General features: G+C 33.6%; 1 protein-coding gene across 2 annotated transcripts in view; it reads right to left on the minus strand.

The window, feature by feature from the left end:
* Positions 1-17998, minus strand: part of LOC138331401 (protein unc-13 homolog D-like) — a 42362-nt gene extending 24364 nt beyond the window's left edge. Inside the window, exon 1 of one of the 2 annotated variants that reach the window (XM_069278991.1) lies at positions 17230-17998. In XM_069278991.1, coding sequence (XP_069135092.1) covers positions 17230-17520 — 291 coding nt within the window. In that variant the 5' untranslated portion in view covers positions 17521-17998. Of the gene's footprint in view, positions 1-9893; positions 10036-17229 lie in introns of those variants that run through there. The other variant, XM_069278993.1, reaches the window with a different exon arrangement.
* Between the last annotated feature and the right edge of the window lie 944 nt (positions 17999-18942).

The raw sequence follows: 18942 nt of genomic DNA on the forward strand, positions 1-18942 counted from the left end.
GCACTATGCATATAGAGTATAAAGAAATCAATATCTTTCATATATTTAGTATATACGATAAATCCTTAACCCAACCCCACCCTTTTTTTTAGCCCGTGAAATAATAACCCTTTGTTTTGTAATATCACATGTACACCCACTTGAACGAAATGTCACAACCCCTCTCATTTTAGGGCTTTTCCTTTCTTGCAAGTTTCCTTCTGTTTCTAGTACATATATGCAAGGCACAGATTGCGAAAGAAATCAAATGTCGTTCAAATTTACAATTGAACGCTGAAATGCCAAAGCCGATGATGGCGTCAATGACGTCACAATCAGGAATGGGAAATAACTCCTCCTAGCCAAACTCGAACAACGTCGATTAGGTTTAATTTATTTGTTATGTCTTATATTTATAGTAATGTTTACCATATTATTGTATAGGAATTTGGCATTTACTTACGTAAACAAAAATAAAAAACATTTTATTATGAGATTTGAAATTCAAATCCAATTCACATCTGTTAAATTTTGACTGAATATTTTACATAAACATGACTACTTAGAGACCCCTGAAGTCATCGTAATGTAAGGCACACCTTTGTTTATACAAGTTGATATTAAACAAAACTTTCAACTTTCTCCAACAACATAATCTTTTTTTAGATCTACTCCTGACAGCGCATGCTTACGAAACTGTCAAAACGGTTTATACTTGTCATGCGTAAATAAAATCTAGTGAAAGATGTCTATTTGATAGAGTTGCAAGCATAATAATCGTAATCTCCCCCTAGAAACAATGACATGCCCCATGAAATGTTAACGAAATATTAAAGGGCATGTTTTACATTTTTGAATAATTTTACTGGGGTTTTTTTCAAAAACGAAAATATCCAAACACTTAATCGCCCAAATACACCATGTCTAACCCAAACCCTACTCTTTTCTTCAATCAGTCTGAGATGACTAAAGCAATAACTACAGTACATCATACTGTTAATAAATACAATTATTTGATGACGAAAAAAATCTTTTTTACTGTACTTTAATTGCATTTTAATTTAATTTCTCAATTTGGTTATTCTGGTTATGTGAGCCCCTTAAAAAACGATAATATTCTAGTTAAGGATACACGCTCTTCTTTGAGCAAAATAATTTCGGATATCAATATGTTTCACATTATTGCTCTTTTTCTCTATTGGCCTTTATCTAAAATGACAATTTTTAAACCATATTTGCGTTAATCGAATTTCCATCTTTTTAACCGGGACATTTTCCCATGGTACTTATTACTGTGATACAAATCTGTCGTTTGCTTTAAGATTACCTTCAATTAAAACCTTTAACAGCTAAGTCATTTTCCCCATCAGTTTGACTCAATAATGCATTATCTTGCGAACAGCAAGGTGGTTGCTTTAATTAGGATATTTTGAACTTTTTAATGGGTATATTAATAGCTATATTAAAGAGCGTTCATCATATCTATTATTTCTATCACTACATGTGCTGAAAATTGACACACTTGATCATATATATGGATACTTTGGATGATTTGTTTTTATTTTATTCGAAATCTCGAAAACTTTACCCGTGAAAATAAACGTCTATATGGCATATCAATGAAGGACATCAATTAAGACGTCGTCAGTTTTATAAGTATCCTAATGCTATTGAACTATAACAAAGAAGCAGTCGAACTAGGCAACGCATACGTAGACATGTGACATCGGTAGACTAAAAGTAGCAGAGGAATATAAATTCGTTTATATTTTAATATGTTCCCTATCGTCAAATTTCATTGACTATAAAGTTTACCTGAGATTTGAACAGGTAAAATAAAAGGCTGCGATAAGATGACCGCAGATTGGGCTAACTTATATAGTTACGATAACGAGAGTTCTACTACATTGTAAACATTGTAGCTAAGAAATCAATGAAGGGGTGTGATTGACTGAAACCTTTTCTACGTCATCGGGGATTAGCGCTAGGGACAGAACTCTTATGTTTATTAACTTGTCAATTGTTTGATTTCCTCGTGAAATATGTGAATGGTGCTTCCGAATTCTTCGGATATCTTCCGGCTGCCCAGGACGTCAGTATTGAGTACTATCACCCTACTTTTACCTGTGTTACTATATTTAGTTACAGGGGCTGGGCAACAACCGGATATAAAGATCTGGAAATGTAGGCCACAGATTTAAAGTAGTAACATGCAGTTATCTACGATTATCAGATAATCCAAGGTCAAAACCTCGCATTATATAAAACAGGACAAAATCTGTCTAAATTTCTTTCAAAAATAACTATGATTTGTAAATACAATGCTCATTTGTGGTATCATGTGAAAAGGTAATAAATAAATAATAGTTCATCCTGTTCAAATTTAGGTGTTTGTTTTTTTTTTTGTTTTTTTTTTTTTAATTTTCATCTCCACTGATTTGTTTCGTTTGTTTGAAAGAATGCAGATTAATGGATCAGCTGAGATTTATTAGCGTTCTTTGTCATCAATCCAGTCTGGCCATGCATTGTCCTAGTCATGGGAAGAAACCTTCCTTCAGAGGTAGTATGCTGGACAAGGGATAACTTGGGTTATGACAAGGTAAAATGGTAAAATATCATCCTCTACATCCTCAATACTCATGGGTTACTATCACTGACGTTATATCCACCCCTCATAGTAAAACTTGAGACAACTGAAGACACAGGTAATTTGATCCTTTGATATACACCATAAGAATTGTATAACGGTACAATTTTCACATTTTTTCTCATGAACTGCCTTCAGTTTTTACTATGAGATAGTCCAGGGGTGGATATAACGACAGCAATAGTAACCCATGGAGTATCGATGATGTATCCCCTTGAGTCAGAGAAGAGTCATTTATTTTCACAAAACCTCTTCCACGAAGCATTATGCTTGACAAGACAAGGGGGTACATATACAGAGGTATGGTGATTTGTGTTAAAGCAGATTGATCGTCGTTGTACGGGTGACAGAGTCAATTATTGTATCTATCTAAGTTTGTAAGTTGATGGGCTTAAACATTGGCCTGACCTTAACATATACTTTTGCTGAACATTGTTAATGTTTCTCTACTTGTTATTACAAAGTCATTTAGGCATTAAGCATAGACCTGACTTAAAACATTAATCAGACAATATTTTGCTATTTCGCAAAAGGTTCTCATCTAGGAGCGAATTTGTGGCGTTAATACAGTCCTTTGAGACTATAGACTTGCTCCTACATTTTACAGTCCACACATAGATAATCGTGAACTGCTTGTTACATTTATTTGGATCTATTTCACTTCGATCACCATGCAACATTATTTCGTCTTTGACATTATAATTTTCAAGTAATTTTCATAAACATTTAAGTGAACAGATTGAACAACAACGTTAGTCAAATAAGTAAAATTAACCAAACGTAAATTTGCTTTGTTAAACACCATTATAATATCAATTAGGTTCGTTTAGGGATACCGCGAGGTTTCGGTGAACGGAGTCAAAGTTGGATAATGAGAAAACCAATTTACCTATGATCTTTTACCTGACAGCTGTCACATACATAAGCTTTAAACCTACGACCGTAAAGGAGAATAAGTAGGATGATTGGAAACTGTACCACCTGGGTACCAATGACCCACTGTTCAAATAAAATTAGGTGATAGGCAATATAAACTTCACTGTATAACGGTTACCTATATTAACTGTACCTGAATAGTATAAATCATGACATGTTCACGGAATACACCACACCCTATATGGATATAGTGAACCACTTCAGTACAGAATCTCAGGAATAATTGGCATTTACAGACCAAATAAATATCTTAAATATTTCGAATTCTTCAACAAGCGTAAGCAGCATTTTTGAATTCCTACTTCACGCATACTCATACAGGGCTGCAGGAAACACCTAGTTCTAAAGATCGTAAATTATTGGTTTGAAATGTCTAAATATTTAGCTCTTGAGTTTTGGATTTTTCATAATTCACTTTCTATCCAGTTTTTCATTAGTACATGTAATTCACGCGAGGTAGAGGTGAAATATTCTTCATCATTAAATACTTGATAAGCTATATTTTAGTTAAAAAGAGACTAGAGGTAACCATACATAGTATCACGAACTTTTCTTTTTACCATAGATGTATCCATAGACGATTGGACTTGTTACAATTTGGTTACCATAGATGTATCCATAGACGATTAGACTTGTTACAGTTAGGTTACATAGATGTATCCATAGACGATTGGACTTGTTACAATTAGGTTACCATAGATGTATCCATAGACGATTGGACTTGTTACAATTAGGTTACTATAGATGTATCCATAGACGATTGGACTTGTTACATTAGGTTACCATAGATGTATCCATAGACGATTGGACTTGTTACAGTTAGGTTACCATAGATGTATCCATAGACGATTGGACTTGTTACAATTAGGTTACCATAGATGTATCCATAGACGATTGGACTTGTTACAATTAGGTTACCATAGATGTATCCATAGACGATTGGACTTGTTACAGTTAGGTTACCATAGATGTATCCATAGACGATTGGACTTGTTACAATTAGGTTACTATAGATGTATCCATAGACGATTGGACTTGTTACAATTAGGTTACCATAGATGTATCCATAGACGATTGGACTTGTTACAGTTAGGTTACCATAGATGTATCCATAGACGATTGGACTTGTTACAATTAGGTTACCATAGATGTATCCATAGACGATTGGACTTGTTACAATTAGGTTACCATAGATGTATCCATAGACGATTGGACTTGTTACAGTTAGGTTACCATAGATGTATCCATAGACGATTGGACTTGTTACAGTTAGGTTACCATAGATGTATCCATAGACGATTGGACTTGTTACAATTAGGTTACCATAGATGTATCCATAGACGATTGGACTTGTTACAGTTAGGTTACCATAGATGTATCCATAGACGATTGGACTTGTTACAATTAGGTTACCATAGATGTATCCATAGACGATTGGACTTGTTACAATTAGGTTACCATAGATGTATCCATAGACGATTGGACTTGTTACAGTTAGGTTACCATAGATGTATCCATAGACGATTGGACTTGTTACATTAGGTTACATAGATGTATCCATAGACGATTGGACTTGTTACATTAGGTTACATAGATGTATCCATAGACGATTGGACTTGTTACATATTAGGTTACCATAGATGTATCCATAGACGATTGGACTTGTACATGTTCATATTACAGACGATTACTGGTTAGTTACATAGATGTATCCATAGACGATTGGACTTGTTACAATTAGGTTACCATAGATGTATCCATAGACGATTGGACTTGTTACATTAGGTTACCATAGATGTATCCATAGACGATTGGACTTGTTACATTAGGTTACCATAGATGTATCCATGACGATTGGACTTGTTACAATTAGGTTACATAGATGTATCCATAGACGATTGGACTTGTTACATTAGGTTACCATAGATGTATCCATAGACGATTGGACTTGTTACAATTAGGTTACATAGATGTATCCATAGACGATTGGACTTGTTACAATTAGGTTACCATAGATGTATCCATAGACGATTGGACTGTTACTTAGGTTACATAGATGTATCCATAGACGATTGACTTGTTACATTAGGTTACCATAGATGTATCCATAGACGATTGGACTTGTTACATTAGGTTACATAGATGTATCCATAGACGATTGGACTTGTTACATTAGGTTACCATAGATGTATCCATAGACGATTGGACTTGTTACAGTTAGGTTACCATAGATGTATCCATAGACGATTGGACTTGTTACAATTAGGTTACCATAGATGTATCCATAGACGATTGGACTTGTTACAATTAGGTTACATAGATGTATCCATAGACGATTGGACTTGTTACATTAGGTTACCATAGATGTATCCATAGACGATTGGACTTGTTACATTAGGTTACCATAGATGTATCCATAGACGATTGGACTTGTTACAGTTAGGTTACCATAGATGTATCCATAGACGATTGGATTGTTACATTAGGTTACATAGATGTATCCATAGACGATTGACTTGTTACATTAGGTTACATATACTAGATTGATGTTACCATTAGTTACATAGATGTATCCACGATTGGACTTGTTACATTAGGTTACATAGATGTATCCATAGACGATTGGACTTGTTACAGTTAGTACCATAGATGTATCCATAGACGATTGGACTTGTTACAATTAGGTTACCATAGATGTATCCATAGACGATTGGACTTGTTACAATTAGGTTACTATAGATGTATCCATAGACGATTGGACTTGTTACAATTAGGTTACATAGATGTATCCATAGACGATTGGACTTGTTACAGTTAGGTTACCATAGATGTATCCATAGACGATTGGACTTGTTACAGTTAGGTTACATAGATGTATCCATAGACGATTGGACTTGTTACATTTAGGTTACCATAGATGTATCCATAGACGATTGGACTTGTTACAGTTAGGTTACCATAGATGTATCCATAGACGATTGGACTTGTTACAGTTAGGTTACCATAGATGTATCCATAGACGATTGGACTTGTTACACTTAGGTTACCATAGATGTATCCATAGACGATTGGACTTGTTACAGTTAGGTTACCATAGATGTATCCATAGACGATTGGACTTGTTACAGTTAGGTTACCATAGATGTATCCATAGACGATTGGACTTGTTACAGTTAGGTTACCATAGATGTATCCATAGACGATTGGACTTGTTACAATTAGGTTACCATAGATGTATCCATAGACGATTGGACTTGTTACAATTAGGTTACCATAGATGTATCCATAGACGATTGGACTTGTTACAGTTAGGTTACCATAGATGTATCCATAGACGATTGGACTTGTTACAATTAGGTTACATAGATGTATCCATAGACGATTGGACTTGTTACAATTAGGTTACCATAGATGTATCCATAGACGATTGGACTTGTTACAATTAGGTTACCATAGATGTATCCATAGACGATTGGACTTGTTACAATTATGTTGTCATTGCTCTTATAATAAATCATACAGTTTTACAGTTTTCATATTGAGCTTTGCAAAACATATTCGTAAAACTGAATCAATTATTCATTTTTATAAGTAGAGCAAATTCATATTATTGACGACATATGTTAATATATGTTACTTATATATTAAACTATCAATGGCTTTATCCAAATTTATGGTAAGTTGAAATACAAGCATAGAATCAATTGCAATCGACAAGTTTCGCTACATTGTATGTATCTTAGAATGTTATTGACGCTTTAGGTTATATTTGAATCTTGATAACACAGTGAATAGATCAGATACTTAAAACGGGATTGTTTATATGACAAATGGTCGTGTTGCTGGATAATTATCATAGCGTTTTATCTAATTGTTTTGAGGATTTTAGAAATGTCTTTTATATATTATTTGAGCTTTATACCCAACTTTACATGCCTAATGGTTTCAATAATAAGTGATATGTAGTCTAGAGAATACCTAATTATCCAATATTTCTGAGTCTGCGTATTTAAGTAGCTATCCCATGATATTTATACGTCCATTATATAATACATCAAAATCAACACTCAGAACTAAAGTACACATCCCTAATATTCCCCACTCGCATGGCTGTGATCATTGTGATAAAGAAAAGAATACATACTTATTGAAATGATATCAGAATACATATCTGAAACTAAAAGATGTTTAGATTTTTTCTACGGTGATAGGCTGGGGAGATACTAATGATATTCATTCAATATGTAATATAAAAATATTTTGTTTATAATTGTACCATACAGGATTTGTTTGGAGATGGCTAATAAGGCTTTGCCTACTGCCAAATCCTTCTGCATCTTATTTGCAATAAAATTTGTTGAAATTGAAAAGATTATGTTCCGTCTTTGCTGTTTGGATACATTCCATATGATTTGGAGGAAAACAAATGTCATTGCTATTTTAAGACAGGAGAGATATGCTAAGTAACTTCGGTTAGTGTCATCAACATGCAGCTGCTGCCATCAAAAGTAACATGTGATCCTTTCCCATTTAAGTAAGTAAGAATTTACAGAAAATCAACATATGAAACCCAATGGAATTGGATCAGGAAACAAATTAATCGACTAAATCTAAATTAAATCGTCGATAAAATGAAATATTTTGACATGAAAGACATACTAATTGACGCTATTATATGCTGGAGGTCAATGACATCGTATACATATACAATGTATTAAACTGTTTAAAAATTCATGTTTGTACTGATAGGTATTGCCTTTATGTACATACTTGTTTACATAAAAATTCATATCGTAAAAATCAATACAGTTTATAATCAACATATGTCGCACTGACATAATTTGGCCTGGTTTTTTCAAATACACAGACAATCATGAGGAATATATTAATGAAATTCGTTGTTTATCGTTTTAACATAATGTTACAATATTTCACATAATACGGTGCAGATAAACGTGAAAACAACAATTGTTAACAAATATGTCAGCATCATGGTGAACGGTTGTTTTCTCTCTACCACATCCATATTACAAATTTCTTGGTGATCTTTAACTGAATTATGACATTTTTTTTGCAATTGCAATCGTGCATTTATAGATTATAGCGTATAATTAACCATTCTTTAATTTTTTTTTTATTGTTTTTTTGTTTTCAGTGAATATTGTAAAATGTATTTACCACGAAAAAAGAAGAAAGCATAATATCTGTACGAAGCAGACAGAAGCATCCAACACTATTTTAATAAATACATGTATCAATAAAAATAAATATGTCCATTAAAGTAAGCGATTTGCATTAAAAACGTGCGTTGTAAGAGTTATTGCTGCTTGAAGAGAAGTTTAATTTTTGCGAGCCAAGTCGCAAAGTCCCGGAATAAGTTACATAGGCTAGAGAGAAAACATGTTTACCACCAAATCTCAATAAGGTAAACTTTCACAATGAATTAATTATAAGCATTTGAAAATCTCGTCAAAAAATCCCATCGTTTGCACATTTAAAATTTTCATTGCAAAAGCAAGCGTAACAGTGTTAATCGATGGAGACTAAAAAACACACAGGTGTGACACAGGTATAAAATCTGTTGATTAAGCAGCAACTTTGTATTGTTGCTTAAAGAGAAATAAGTTAATGTTGGTCCACAACGTCGCAAAGAAGAGGAATAGAATAAAGCGGAAACTTTTAAAATTAAGAGGAAGTCCTAAAACTATATCATTACCACAAGATATAAGTGAGCTTAACTTTAACAAGGAATCACTTATTTTCAAATAAAAAAATCGTCAATAAAATTCTTTACATTAAAAAAATTAGCAATTTACTTTGTGTTTGCAAATGCTGCGACATTGTGTAGATCTGTAAGCAGATCAGTGCTTCCAATATGTATGTATAGAGACTGAAATCCATACAGATATGAAACAGGTATGATATCTAATATCGAATTAATAGCAACTTTTTTATCGTTGCTTGAGAAATAAGGTTAAGGTGGCTCGCAAAAGCGAAAAAAAATATGAAAAAAATACTATAGAAACTTTTTAATAAAGAAAAAATGTTCCCAAAACGAAACGATTACCACAAGATATAAGTAAGGTAAACTTGAAAGAAATCGATTATTTGCATTTTTTTCAAACAAACGGAAAGTGTCAGTAGAAAGTCATACACTATATGAATTAACAATTTGCATTGCAGATGCTGCGACATTGCGTAGATCTGTAAGCAGAATAGTGCATATTTTTAGAAACTGAAACCCATATAGGTATGACACAGGTATAAAATTTGTGGATTAACACAGAAACTTACATCTCAGGTGACCTAAAATGACTAGTAAGCTACTTACCACAATAAACCACAGTTCTGGCCACATATCTATAGAGAATCGTTGAGATGAAGAAACCCTGTTTTACAATCACCTTGGTATGTCTAGATGTACACACACGACCAAAATCTCCACCTGGAGTAAATCCAATACTGTCTGCATATTTATATGTGTAAATCATCTAACACCTCGCCTGCGGAAAACATATACCATCCGTATTACATTTTTAAAATTATAGTCAATTATTGGCGGCCAGCTATTGAAGCAGAACAACTCGTATATATGTCAGGTGATATCAACCATGGCTTAATTGAGTAGCAATATGGCCTCAATTTTTATCTACATCTCTAAATCTATGACGACACATGACTACGCGCTAAAACGCATATCATTGTTCAATGTGATGGGTTATGCGTAGATTCAGCTAACCGCACACATTTCAGTGGCTGTAATATCAGTTTAATTGAGATATTGACATTTTCTTTTAAACACAATATGTTTACGTGGTATTTTTTTATGATCTGGAAAGTATTTACATTCATCTGTACAAATATCGTATTACTGATGGAAACGTTCATGGTGCATTAAAACTGATTTATTGTGTACTATATTGACTGAAAATATGTCTATTTTCTCGATAGTCCACACGTATCGGGGTCTTTTAAAAACAATAACAGGATACCATCATTTATATATAACATTATATATATCATCAATATAAAAAAAGTCGTGATAATGCTATCATTGAAACCGATACGGACTAAGTGGTCACGAATTCTAGCAAAACTGAAAGCCGTCTATGACGTCAAACTTTTTTTTTAATTTCCATAACAACCTACATATAACTGTAAATATGATATTTACTCCAACCAACACATAAGCTCAATTCATAAACGAAAGAAAAATAAACAACCATTGATTTCATGTACACAAAAATACCAACAACAACATGAGTAATAGCCAATGATCAAAAATTGAAAATGTCATGAGAAAACCATACACTATGTGTATTAGCAACTTACATTGCAAATGCTGCGACATTGCGTAGATCTGTAAGCAAAATAGTGCATATTTATAGAAGCTGAAGACCATACAGGTATGGCACAAGAATCAAAGAACCACTACATCAGCTGAATTCATAAACCAAAGCAGCAAAATTAAACAACCATTGATTTATTGTACGCAAAAATAGCCACAAAAACTTATCTCAATTCAGAAAGTACGTTTTCAAACTTTAACTGTTAGAACATTGCTGCCATAGTAGCGAGATATTTTTTTCTTCAAAATACTATCAAGGCTTTGGTCGAGAAGGGGACTTATAACCAATGACCGATAGAAACAATACTATTTAGCATTTACGAAATACACCTTAATGCATTAGGTGTCACCAGTCAATGTCAAAATCAACGAAAATGTCAAGTTCTCATTATCCTGCTCGTGTCTCGTTATTTGGCCCCCGTAAAAATTACAGCTATTATCTCCGACCATCCAAACCTAACATTACGTGAATTGGTGATGATATGGCATCATATATACACAAAACGTGCTGTGATTGATGCGTAAATGTCTGTCACGGTAAAATAAAGAAGAACTGATGCAATTGATTTGTGAAGATCATCATAACAGATTCGTGAATATTTATGAAAGAAAATATAGATTTCTGAAGCCTTTGATATTTTACAGTCTAAAAACTTTTATTATTGATATATGTGTTTAAATAGTCTACAAAAGGATTATAAAATTAATCCAAATTTCAATTTTTCGCGGATCAACTGTCCAACAAAACTTCGAAAAAAAACCAGTTACACTGTATGTTTTACAGCTCACCAAATTTTGTAAGTAATGCTATCAATACCAAAGAAACAATGAACTTAAATGAGTTACCTTTACGTTGTGATTTGTGGGTTCTATTGTGAAAAGTTCCACCAGAGTGAGGAATTCCTTGTAGTTACATGAAGTAAGCATATTCACATAAGATATCCTTTTGGTTACACATACGTAGTGGGGTAAGTCGAGTAATCAAGGGCTCAAAATATCCTACATTCCACCAAGTGCTCGTTATATCCTATATAAGGTCGTGAATCTTCCAGTAGAGCTTTTAAACGAGTCGTAAGTAGTTTTTCTCCGGTAACGTTAAAAATTACTTAGAAACTGTAACTGAAACACAACCTCATAACTGATTGTGTAATTCGGGTGTGGTATATAGTCTACTTATGTTCATACATCACTTTTGGATTGTGTCACGTTTTGTCGACAGTGAAATTCACACACAAAAGGTCACATATAAAGGGGTTTTCAAATCTAATATTTGATTACGACATTTTCAATTGCGTACATAATTGACGATTATTTAATACATTATTGTGATACTACAAGAGATATAATAACCCAGATGTTTAAATGGAATTTATTCCTTTAGAATGTGCAGCGTATGCACAGAAGCTTGACAAGTACGGCGGCAATAGGCTGTCCATCACCATTGAAAATTTAAAATTACGCAATGAAACATTATTACCACGAAAGTTTAATAATAAATTGCCATCAACTTGTCAAGTAAGTATTAATACCTTTTTATAACCGAGTTTAAATATGTATTACGCACTATTTATGTCACAGACACATCATAATTAAACTGACATTTGATGATGACGATTAAAATCCCAACGTTAGAGCTTTCTTCTCCCCCCCCCCCCCCCCTGCCTTGTGCAATTATCGCCGAATTGATCATAGCCAATATCTAAAAGAAAACCAATTAGAAAAATTAAGGTTGAACTACTCCCAAAAGGTTTTGGAAGTGTGTGAAAACTATTTCGAATCACAATGAAAGAATACATTTGCGTCAGCGGATTCCTACGAAAGTATTGTGAAGAAATATGTAAAGGTCCTATTGAAGCAATTTATTGTGTGATTTCGTGATACTTGACATGACAGAAAACACGCATGTCTTCATCATACACAGGTCATTTTTATAAATAACCCCACTCTAGCGCTACATGTGATATATAGCAACTGAATGTGCATAAAAAAGCAGCAAAGCTCTGTTAGCCTAGTCTTAGGAATATATTTAGTGTCAGCCATATGTTACAAGATATTCTTATGAGTGTATTTGGTAGTACGCCTTTGTGATATAACACTTTAAAGTGGGCAATAGATCCAGTTATCACAAGAAGACACAACACATAATGTCACAGACACCAAAAATACGCATACATTCGTCGTACGCGCTAACCATGTATATGCATTGTAATTAAAACCATTATCAAATGACTATGTGTGATTATTTCATAGTACGATTGAGTAGAGTAACCGGTAAATTCGGAGTACTTGTTGTATGAAAAATATCTCTAGTCGGTATCAAAAATATAATATGTAATAAAAAGACTACTAGTATAACGCCAAGGCGAAGTTGACTTACTTTTTATTGTATATGGGAGTGTGAAGTATGATTCTGCGGAGACTGCGGTATGTTCCTGTTGTATTTGCGTCTCCTTGAAATAGAACTATCTCACAGAGATATACTGCTATCATACTAACAACAAGTAAACTAATCACACCAACATCTTTGTACATCAATAATAGTCCAGTTTATAAAATTCATTTTAAAATATCACCTGTATGCAAGTTTGGTGATCTTCATGATATTAAAGGGAAAATTCACTCAGGCTAATTCTTTTACATAACCAAGAAGCAAAATATGGCATAAATGTATTGTTCTACATTTCTTATGAAACATTTAACACAATATATTGACAAATTCCACGTCATTGTTAAGTATTTTAATTGATACCGTTGTAATTACAAATCGTTGATCAATACGATTAAGTAGGTACAGTATATGTACTCTGTACCCATATCCGAGCCAAATGTGTAATGGCGGACAGCGAGCGAGTTTGAAAGTTTCACATACATATCACCACCATGGGCTTTTCTAGCATATCGCAGTAAAACCGACTGATCTAATTTCCATTAGAACTGTTTTTCCCGATATATGTACAAATTTTAATGTTCTCTTAGATTGAATTGTCCATTTAATATAGAAAAGGTATTTTTAAAAACAATAACACAGCACTTCCGAATTTGTACTCTGTATAAGTATGGCCTTCATTTAGTTTTAAAATGTCAGTGCTAGCGTGATTATTTACATGTATTGAGATTCGTAAAGATAGGAACAGTTATTGTTTTGAAACATGTTTGCATCAATATAGATTCAATATACAAAAGATTCGGATAACAAAAGTAGAAAATGTCAATAAAGACCTTTAACATGGTCATTGTATAACTGCTGTGTGTTCGAGAAATTGTACACACTCTGTGTAAAAACTATGTGTTACAAATAACATTAAGGGGAGATAGCTCTTACAACTTCGTTTGAATGTAAAAATCCAACGCAACAATGATTCTCCACTAACATATACAATAGACGCAATCAAGATACCTGAGTGTGTGTTATAACGAGGCCACAAACCAAGCGTTACTTATCACTTTCACGGTCCATTTGTTTTATACAGTACACCTGAGAGTTTATCGGATGTTGTGAAAGAAAATACCCACTATTAAAATTATGTGTGCCGTATTTTTCATACTCACAAATGAAGAAGAGCTTTTAATATGTCTTTCACCACAAAAAGGTACCATCATTTTGACAATTACAATACTTACATTGCATTGGTTTTATTTTACAAGTACGAATAAGAGCTGAACGATATTTGTCAGCATTGCCAAAAATCATTTTATAAAGATATATAGTGTAATGTAATGAGTACATACGGTAAGATCATGAAGCCAAGTTGTGGTCTACATCATTTTTTTACAATATTATGAGTAATCATGTAAAGTTATTTCTACAGGTACATGTATATAACATGTTTCCATCTTAAAGTTATATGTGCCATGATTAGGCGAAAATTGTGACATGCTATTTTTTCTTCAGAAATATATTTGTAATAACCCGGTTTAATGAATTAAGCTGTGATAATCATTAAAATGAACAGACACGCAAAAATGATGCCTTATAAACCTTATTGACAACACAGCATTGATGCGATGTAAAAATTGTATGCTTTAAATATGTGTGTTTAGATTGATACATACCCGCAGAAATCACTTTACAATTACTAATAACGCTGTAAAAATGTGAATGAAATTATAGACCACAAATTTGCTTCATGGTCTGACTGTATGTACTCCTTTCACTGCACTATATATGTAAATATATAATTATTTTTAGCAGTACTACCAGAAATCATTTTCAGCTATCATTTGTACTTGTAAAATTAAAACCTATGTATTGTAAGTATTGCAATTTTCAAATTATTGATAGGCTTCAGTGGTGTATAACACTTTAAACGCTCTTCTTGATTCGTAAGTATGAAAAATACGGTAGATATAACTTCCACATTCATAAGGCCTAAAATTATGAATTTTTCATTGCTTAAACTCATTGTTGTAACGAATGTTTATAAGGCATCAAATATGCTTGTCTGTCTATTTGAATGCTTTTCACAGCTTCATTCATCAAACTTTATGGTCTACAATAGATTATTGAAGAGAAAATAACATGTTAAAATTTTCGCCCAGTTATACCACATATATTATACAAATTGAAATAGTTTGAACAAAACCATAGTACAAATGTGTTATCCAAAAACGGAATAAAAGATAGAGGTGAAGGAAACAATAATGGGAAATTTTGGTTTGTCTTTTAACGTTTAGAACAAGTAAAATATGTGCTTATTAAATATCTAAGTGCTTCAATTGTATAGGTAGGTCAACAGACATTGTTTAAACTCTCAAGGTGGAATTCAGTTTTCTCCTTGTGTGAATGTGTATTAAGTCATAAAAGCGGTAGATATACACAGAAAAACAAAGCATCGACCTACCACCAGTGAAACTACATTCATCAAGGAATCGAGCCCATGACGTAGAGTTTGAGGGTCAGCGGTATACATTTAGTCGTTGTTACCACTTGGACACGAACAGTATGTATAGAATGGAAAGCAAATTATGGAGATTGGCTGGTTTTCAAAGGCACAACTTCCATCCTAGTGGAAAATACATACTATGTAATCAACTATATGTGTGCTATAATAGTAGGGGTCAGAGCTAATTAAGTTAAAAGATAGGAACTTGCATTTAATACTACGAATCACTGATATTTGCAAAAACATCAAATCCATTCTAATAGCGATTATGTGAAAATAATGAAACTGAAACTATGTATATTTGTAATGAAGGCTATTTTGTCAGTGTGCCTTCTAAATATTATCGATGTCACATATGGAACAGAAAATGGAATATGATTCTGTTCGGACAACATAGATGTGAATTCTTGTTGGAGGAAATCATTATAAAGGATGAAATTAAAGCGCCTGGCCAGAAAGGGTGATGTGGTTATTTCCTCTGCAGTTGGTGGGATTGATATGAATATATCTGGAAGTTTTTATGTATTCTACTTTCTTACACTTATTGATATTTTACAATAAATATTATGTTTCAACTTCTAGATTTCCCTTTCTTTTAAGTTAGCAAAAGCACTCAGGGTCAAAATATTTCATCCTGCTTAACAGTTTTAATTTTATTCTGACGTACATGTAACACAAGATATTGATCTGGATGCCGGTGTAATGCAGGGTTTCGTTTTAGACTGACCCTGTTTGAATTGTACGAGTAAAAATGAAAACAAGCACTTAATTCTTTCTACGTTGTTTGTAGTGTTCAGTTTAAAAGTACAGAGTAAAAACATATCAAAACAAACTATTTAGATTGTGATTTTCGTGACGACCCGTGCCCTAATACCAAAGCATATAAATCGCAATGTTATCGTTAAGTGCGATCAGTTTCAGTCAGTCGACGGTCACGTTAAAGTTTTGCGTAGTCGATTTAGAAATAAACTATATTCGTCATTACTATTGTAGCTTAAGCATCATTCATTCAATGTTGTCGCTTTAACAAATCTACATGCTGTAATACATCATGAAAGGAAAGTTTATAAATCCCGGGGGTGTTTACCTATGTATATACATGCTGTACCTCGTGTATCTTATTACGGTTTGACATTCTGGATATATTTAGACTCTCAGTAATAGAAATGTCACCTCGATAATTCAACTCGAATAAAAACAGAAATAAAATGTTATAACGCATACAAAAGAACTCAAAAGAATCATATACACAAAGAAAAAACCTTGGATAGAGTTAATCAGATTGGTATTAAATAACATCACATACTCCATAAACGTAAATAACTTGTTTGATGTCACGCTTCGTGGATACATTGTCCAGAACAGGTTGTATACATGTAACGATTTTAATGTCTGCATACTTAGCGTTAATATTGATATAGAATTTCTCTACCAACCTTTTTAGTGTTCCCGTCCCACTGGCCAGGATAAGATATGGATCGTCCATGATGGAAGGTCAAATTACGACGAAGGCCGGCGTTTAGCCGACAAAGTTTTGGATGAAGGTAGGTGTTGGGAAGATATCTGCATGTCTCATTATCCTCATGCTCGTTGTCACTTGACGACATCGTAATCAAGTCGTCTACAAAGTCAATCCTTAGAGTCGGGGTACTCATAAATCTTGAACGAGCTCGACGCTTGGTGTTTTTGTCGTCTGCTCGTCGGGTTTTCTTTTTAATCTTTTCCATGGTTTCTTTTGTTTTATGAAGCAGAGAACAACAAGTAAAGTCTATGTTGATACGATGGTTCCTGATGTTGTTGTTGTTGTTTATAACTTACACTATAGATTTACTTACAAGTACACTATTGTATGAAGTATATTTTTTTGATCCAGTTGCAATGAATGAAATGTTAGTTTTTCCCCACAACAAGCCACTGTATGTGTTGCTCCTGTTTTTGTTTGTTTGTTTTTTTCGATACACTATTTCCGTTATCTGCTTATTCTTAACGGATTAAAAGCAATTCCGACAAAACGAACCAATATAATTCGTATTGAAATGACTCTTAATTTCTCCGCAGACTGCATCCAAACATGACAGCACCGTGGTTGAACGGAACACTGCTGTTCCCATCAAAGCGAATGTAGCCACAGTCTGGTTTTAATAACGCATCCATATTTCTCCTCATATTGAACAATATCCTCATCAAATAATGAATCACTTGTTTTCAGAATAATACATCCTCTGTGTACATTGCGCACAACATTATGAATTTCAATACTCACACAGCGAGCACTTTTTATATGGAAAGTGTAAGTGGTGATTTAAACGCGACCTAAATGTACTCGCCATCACGTTGCTTCTAATGTACATTTACGTAGGGCTGTCACGGCCAGGTACGTACATGTAGGTAGACTCTCGTAGGTCAGTTATCAAAACAGTACGGCCCATTACTTGTGATCCCCGGGGGAGGCTTTACTCTCACACACTGCTTGGCCAAGTTCACACCTCCAATTGGTGGCGATGGTCAAATCACGACTTGTGAATAAAACGTGGTACGGAGATGGTCAAGAGATTCTTAAGGTCATCTGAAGAAAAAATATTCTCCTACTCACATCCCGCGGTATCATAAACATAGGAGTAAACGTTTATGTCGCATAATGCTATATGTTCGGTCATTGGCATATAACTTTTGATTAGTAGGTTGATTTGAATAGAATCATAATGCTATATTTTAAGCTGAAACAAAACATGTTATAAGGTGAGGATTTAGAAAGAATCAAAATTAGAGCATTTCAATCATTTCTTCGTGTCTGGCTTTCATCTCCCTAATATCTCCATTGATTGAACATTCACACTGTTGAGGAAGTTCCGGCTTCTTTTCTCGGGTAGAGATACACCGTACCATTACAAAACGTTCATCATTCGTGCGTTTATAACATAGCATGGCGTGGTGTGCTATCCAATGCTTTTGCAAAAATTGGTCAGAGAGGTATTACTAGAAAAATAGACAACTGTTACACTATAGCAAGGTTCAGTTCATTTGTTTATTACCTTAAACGATTTGGTTTATCAGTACAGTGCATTTATATATACAGTGCAGACAGGAAAACAATACACTCGCAGCGTACACTGATGTAGTGTAGAGAGACATCTCACATTACCCTCGTA

The sequence above is a fragment of the Argopecten irradians genome, chromosome 9 (genome assembly GCF_041381155.1).
Source record: "Argopecten irradians isolate NY chromosome 9, Ai_NY, whole genome shotgun sequence".
NCBI classification, from domain to species: domain Eukaryota; kingdom Metazoa; phylum Mollusca; class Bivalvia; order Pectinida; family Pectinidae; genus Argopecten; species Argopecten irradians.